This window comes from Anneissia japonica, unplaced genomic scaffold, assembly GCF_011630105.1.
Source record: "Anneissia japonica isolate Jap-2015-1 unplaced genomic scaffold, ASM1163010v1 scaffold287962_len325480_cov183, whole genome shotgun sequence".
In the NCBI taxonomy this organism is placed as follows: Eukaryota; Metazoa; Echinodermata; class Crinoidea; order Comatulida; family Comatulidae; genus Anneissia; species Anneissia japonica.
In genome coordinates, this window is record NW_022732702.1 from 285271 (window position 1) to 292156 (window position 6886).

At 36.1% G+C, this 6886-nt stretch overlaps 1 protein-coding gene across 1 annotated transcript in view; it reads left to right on the forward strand.

Annotated features, from left to right (window-relative positions):
* The window catches only part of LOC117115762 (peptidyl-prolyl cis-trans isomerase G-like), a 13889-nt gene that overhangs the window by 1364 nt on the left and 5639 nt on the right, over window positions 1-6886 (forward strand). Inside the window, exons 2-4 of the mRNA XM_033259691.1 lie at window positions 1359-1412; window positions 1779-1934; window positions 3778-5524. Coding sequence (XP_033115582.1) covers window positions 1359-1412; window positions 1779-1934; window positions 3778-5524 — 1957 coding nt within the window. The remainder of the gene's footprint in view (window positions 1-1358; window positions 1413-1778; window positions 1935-3777; window positions 5525-6886) is intronic.

Consider the following 6886-nt stretch of genomic DNA (forward strand, 5'->3'; position numbering starts at 1 on the left):
GAGCAACCATAAGTAAAAAGACTATAACAATAAACTATAACAATAAACAAACCATAATGCAACGTATTTTCATTAAACAGCGACGTTGATTGAGTCTAATATTGGGTTGTTATAATCTAAAACCACGTCAACTGAGTGAGATGAACAACTACCGATGGTGCTCAAAATAATTGTTTTCCTCCTTAGCTTCGTGTGGCAAACCTTGAAAAAACTCGTCTGGTCGAATTTTCTACACGAAGCTGAGTAGACATAGTTTCGTACAAGAGCGCTAATTGGTTGGCTCGCCCAGTGCATAGCACGTGTTTGCTGTTTCACGTACACCAACGCTAATTGGTTGGCTCGCCCAGTGCAGCGCACATGGTTTTAGTTTGTCTCAACTGGCCCAGACAACACCAGAGCTCTGTTGTTTAGAATAGGCATGTTTTACCTTTGTCGTATAGGTAATCTTACAATATTTTCATGTTCTTTAGTTAAATAAAAGATAAAAAGTGATGAATTTATACACTAGACACATGGTTTTATTTGAACACTTTATTATGACATCGTAAAGTGATGAATAAAGACACTAAACACATGGTTTTATTCGTAGGCCTAGAGGCTAGGTGTAGGCCTAGAGGCTAGGTCTAGCCCAGGTAACATCGTTCGTTCCTACATACGTTTATTGAGCGTTACGTACATATTAGGTCAAAAGTTACCACAAATTTAACCCAACCTCTATTTTACAAATCCCCCGATTTACGTACGTCCTCCGGTCCCATAGCGTACGTAAAATCGAGGTTCTACTGTATAACTAAAATAAAACACTGAAATCAGGGCCTATGCAGATATTTCACACACAACAACCAAGAAATAATACTAAATAATACACAGCAATACACTGCCTACAAAGACTGTTCCATGGTTATACTGGCATTAACCATTACACACACATTTTAATACCCAACACACATTTCATTCATAACACCCATTTTTTAGAATGGTATCGCCCAACACCTTTTCCATGAATCGGTAGACATCTTGAAGTAATGACAAACAACCCAAGTGGTGCGTAACTAACAAAAATAAGCTTTGAGGCTGAATTCTTGACGACCTCATGTTATTTAAAAATTCATAATTCCATAACGGATTGTCGTATCACATTAATTTTTTCTGGAAAATGTTCTTAAGAGAATATTCTGCACCACTATATGATAAAAAAAATAGAAAGGTTTTTTCAACCTCTGAAATCAAGATTTTTTTCTAGAATGCGTGAACAGAATTCTAGGAACATATTCTCCCCCACAAGCCCTATTTTACAGTCTGGTGTAACAATAGCCAATGTCATACATATTTTTTATATATTTCTTTTCTTTGACTAGGATGATGAGGATTTGGCCTCCCTAAGATCTGCTGCTTTAGCTTCATTAAATGTAGTAAGTATTCAATTGATTGTCTTGGTTTGGAAAAGAGATTTACAATTAATCGTAAAATACTAGAACCTAAATCTATTTATTGCAAAAGTATAATCACTGATGAATAATTACTATATAGTAACTATGTAAATTTCATTCTAATCAAAAAGCTGGCCACTCACAAGGTGCAAAATCTTTAGTGCTTATAAATTCCATTATACTGTAATGCAGTTCTATATACAAGGCTTGGAGTGTCAAGGTATATTATAGTCATGAGTTTTGGTGGATTTGAACCCAGAAACCTAGGGTTGGATTGTGAGAATCTATGCTACAGTTCCACTCTGACCACCACATTTTATTAATGTTTTTTTGATTTTTTTTATACAGCGATCCAACCAATCATCCCCATCAGTGGATACAAACCACCAGGAGAATAACAATCAGGATGATGAGGAAGAAGATGAAGATGAGAATTTAGAAGCTTTGAGACTTGCAGCTTTGAAGACAAAGAAAGCTGTAGTGCCCCAGCCAGTTACACCTCAGGTAAGAAGATTGCAAAGTGTTTGTGCAAATACCCTCTTACACGGCCAGCACAACTCATAGATCGCCAAGTTTTGGCAGAGTACAAACACAGGTCTCCTGTAGGAAGAGTAAAGGACCTCGGGGAATTTTTGAACAAATCAACAGGTTTCACTAAAAAGGGCACTTCAAACGCAAAAGTACTGTCACCCTTCCTTTCCCGCTCCTTACCAGACATAATATTTCCGCTTCTTTTCTTAGTATTAGCTGATGCAGCCAAATAAGGGTATATATAGAACGACCAGGAAATGGGTGTGATATTCATAGTGCAAAAGAGAAAGTTAAAAAGCGATTTCTTGTTTTCTTTCCTTTATTCCTTTTGTGAACCTGGATGCAAAAAATAACGTTTCTACAATGTGGTCTTAGGTTTCTTCAGTATTTCGAGTGGATCAAGAGTCAGTTAATTGATTGGATAATGCTTTTGTATCATTAGGCACACCTTGATGGTGTAAACTTGCAACAACAAAAAACAAGAATTAGTTTATACAGAGAAACACAAACAAAGCAAAATTAACCAATACAAAAAAAAAGAAATAGTAAATAATGTGTTCTGCCTTGTATAATGAAGTGATGTAAAAATTCAGTGGGAAAACTAGGAAGAAAAAGCATTGGCAAATACTTGGGGCAGATATCCGGGGGAAAATAGCCCCATGTGGAAGCAAAATACGATTAGCTGGTGGCAAGTGCTATAGTGCTATTTTCTGTATTAAGTAAAACCTAAAACCAACTCGATTTTGAGTCTACTCAATTAATAAGTCTTTCGATAGATGCTTTTCCAGGTATAGCTAGATCTGACAATACTAACCTTTGGCGTTTGTTGACAGTCGTTGTTAAACATTTTTTTAGATCTCAGCGGTTTTCCCCTACTCAGAGACTCGATACAAGCTTGCATACAAACCTAACGTGCAAATCTTCATCTCTTGTGCAATAATACGAGGCATGTTCACTCACATGATCGTTCCTTTAATATTGTTAGTGGACATGGCCCAGGGGTTGCGTTTATGTATTCACATATAATGGGAAAATTATTTATTAAATGATTTACTTTTTTATTATTATTAATTTTTAATTTCAGTATTTCACATGGGCCAAATTTGGCCCGTGGGCTGCGTATTAGGAACCAGGGTGATAGACCATCTAAATGGCGATGAAATTCACCCATATACATGTTTTATTTAGAATTCTTCAGTCTCACTGGACTTCTTTCCCCGAGTCTCAGCAGGATGTCTGTCCCCAGGACTATGGATCTTATACGGAACCTCATTTTAATAGAATCCTAGTTATGACCTGAATAAAGATGTGCGTGTCTTCAAACTTATTGCTTTTCAGAGTCAAATGATGACATTTGTTCATTCTTAAGAAAGAAAAATATGGTTGTTCATGTATTGAAATCATTCTTATAATTTCCAGTTCATTTGATTCCAACAAAGATTCTGTTGCTCTGAATTTTGAGTGCTATACTTGTTCATTTTTCATGTAAATAATTTGTATTAATTGAACCTTATGCAATTAAAAATCAAACATTTTGAAACCTGACTAGTCCATCAACATCTGTCAATATACCTCAAACTAAATTCATCCTTACATTTATTACAAATCATATTCAAACAATTTCGGCTATTTAACAATAAATCAGTGATAAATATAAGTTATTTTACGATAAACACAATAACAAACACAGACTAAATTCCTGAGTAAGAAAGTAGATAATTCCAGACATTGTTGAAAATTTGTATTTATAGTTAAAAGTAAATTTCGCTCTATTTGATTGCATTGCAATATAATGTTTTTCTTTTGTTATATACAGCCAAGAGGACCTTCTCCTGTACCATTATCAGAAGCACCTATCAATGCTGTGCGAGGAAATAATCTGATCTCAATCCCACTTGTGGATTTTAGTTCACAAGATACATCTTCAAATGGACCTGTTGTCCCAGAAGTGAAAAAGGAAGTTAGAAATGATAAGTTTAGCCGGTTTCAATCAGACACTGAATCAGAAGAGGAAGAAGATGTTGAGAGTGAACCCGAATACAATCGCCCTGAGAGTTCGGCGGACGAAGCAGATGGCAGCGATATTTCTGATGATGAGAGTGTCAACCAGAGTGGCAAGAGTGAGGAATCTGACGACAGTAGTGGAGAGAATGATGGTTCAGCTTCATCTAGCGAATCAGAATCTGAGACTGAAAAGTCTAGTGAAACGGAAAGCTCCACTTCCTCAAGTGAATCGGATGAGGACTCCTCATCTGAAGGAAGGCAGTTGGAGGAGGAATCTACTGAAGAAATCATTGAGAAAAAAAATATATCTGAAGCAAAAAATGGAACAATTAAATTACAAACTGAAAACATCAAGTTGAAGAGTATTGATCCTCCTAGTATTGTAAGTAAAACAGGACTAATGGATCTCCGAAATCAGTTACGTAAAAAGCATTCAGAAAGAAGTGATCGTGTTGAGCATAAAGAAAGGCTCAAAAGAGATCATGTTACAGATCATATATCATCTAGGAGTCATTCTAGATATTCTTATGGACAGCAAAATAGAATTTCACGCAGAGTACCTGATAAGTACCAAGGCAATCGTGATAGAAAAGGGAACAATGTTGACGAAGGTAATAAACATAGACATAATTATGACAGACCTCCTAGAAAGTCAGAAGAGGTTAGAAAAAAAGATAATTATAGTTCAGACAACAAAAGAGAGAAAGATAGCAGAAGTACCTTAAGTTCAACAGAACGCAGCAAAATCTTAGACCGAAGGAAATCAGATAAGCAAAAAGAAAAAAGTCAGACTAAAAAACCGTACAATGATTCCTTGAAAAAAAATGAAAAATTACTAAAAGGGAAAAGTTTACCAACAGAGCATTTATCTTTGAGCGATTCAGAAAGTGATATTGATACAGATTCTAGATTTAAACAAGCTAAAATTGACCGAGCTGGTGACCAAATTGAGAGTGCTCCATCACGAATTGTTACTTCTATGCAATTTAATAAGAATATTGAACCAAATTTTGGCCGAAAACGAGACTTTCACAGAGATCATAGGAAAGATCAGGATTTAAGGTATGGGCCAAGATTTGATAGAAAATTAGAAAGTCGTCGGACTGAATCTTACCGGAATGATCAGTATCATAAGAAAGATGAAAAATCATACCAAAAGAAACATGACATGCGAGAGAGTTATGCAAGTAGCAGGCACAAGAGAAGTCATGGTAGAGATCCAATGAGGTCTCGTGAACTAGAATTTGTTGATGATTCGGATGAGGATATGAATAAGAAAGGCATACGTAGCTTTGTACACACAAACAATACCAAAAATAATAGAAAAGAAAATGGACCTATTGTAAAAAGATACAAAGATAGTGAACAGAGAAGGAAAGACTCTAAGAAAGAAGGGAAGAAACCATCATCCAAAGAAAGAATAGAAAGCTCCAGGAGTAAAGAGAACCGAACTGGAAAAAAGAAAGCAGAGAGTAGTGTCAAATTTCTGAAGAAAGTTAAACATCTTGATGTTGGTGATACAAGCAAAACTACTGAAGTTAGTGTGACATTTGATAGTGGTGAGTCAATGTTCTTTACAACCATTTTTTTTTATTAAGTGTTCTGTTTTAATTCCGTATTCAGGTAGTTGGACATTTACAAGTAGTGAGATGTTTTTCAAGTACTATATTAACAATTTCATATGTTTGGTAACATATTCTGTCAATGTAGGTAGAATGTGACTTAAGCAAAGGGTGTACAATACAGTAAAAAAAAATAGGCTCCCAGTGGGAGCGTGTGTCTACTGCCTTATACAGGAGTTTTTGTTTTTTAAATTTTATCTTTTGTTCTTCAATATGCAGATGTGTATATTATTGTAGTGTATCTGGATTTTTTATGAAAATTTTCTTTCATAACCATATTCTGTATAGGCCTGTCACGCCAAAATTAGTCCGGGCTAAAATTGGTCTAGGGGACCGATTTTAGCTGCTAAAATTTGTCCGGGTGACTGATTTTGGCCAGCCAAAATCAGTCCTCCTTGGATAATATTGGTCCGGCATGGACAAATTTTGGCTTAGCCTAAATCGATCCGCCTACACCTATACGAGTTCGTAAACAACTAGACTTGCCACAAGTCTCTTATTTTTAAAAATTATTTTTCTCATTCTGGACAGCGCCACCAACGAGAAAGTTAATTTAGAGATAGACGGAATAAGCGACTTGTAAAACACTGAAGTCAGGCACCAGGATGCCAAAAGAATGACGTAATCTTATATTCCGTATTTGGATAAATGGGCGGACCGAAATAAACAATTTCAACCAATCAAATGTTCATATTTTTGGAGCCACGAAACTGAGTCACTCGCCTCTCGCGTCGACTAGTTAGGCATGACTAAATTTAAATAGTCCTCCCTAATAAAACGGGCCTAAAATATTTAGAATAGACCCTAGTAAGACTAATTTTGGCAATGGCAAAAACAATTAAGCCTAGACGGCATACCATACAAATACAACAAAACTTTAACTTTCCAGGAGGATGGCTCAGGCCTCGTCTGAGTAGTAGGCCTAGCCTAGACTCTAGTAGAGGCTTGGCGTATTTTTAAGTTCTAACTTACAGAGGCCTACCTTTTTAACAATATTCTACTCTAAAGGCCTAAATCTGTAGCAGCTAGTGAGCAAGTTTCCTAAGTATAGCCTACGGTTATCAGTCCATGTCGTTCTCAGCAGGCTAGAACTATATACTAACTGTTTTTATTCAAGTATAGGTAGCCAAAAGGGAGCTGGTTAGCTTGTTCTAGTCGAGACATCCGCATCTTCAATTTTGAAAATTTACCAAGATTGATTAATATGCATGAAGTTAGCCAATCACGTGATTTACAAAATCAGTCATGCATACGATATCCCACATCAAATTTGATGTGGGAAATTGCACGCATGAATCG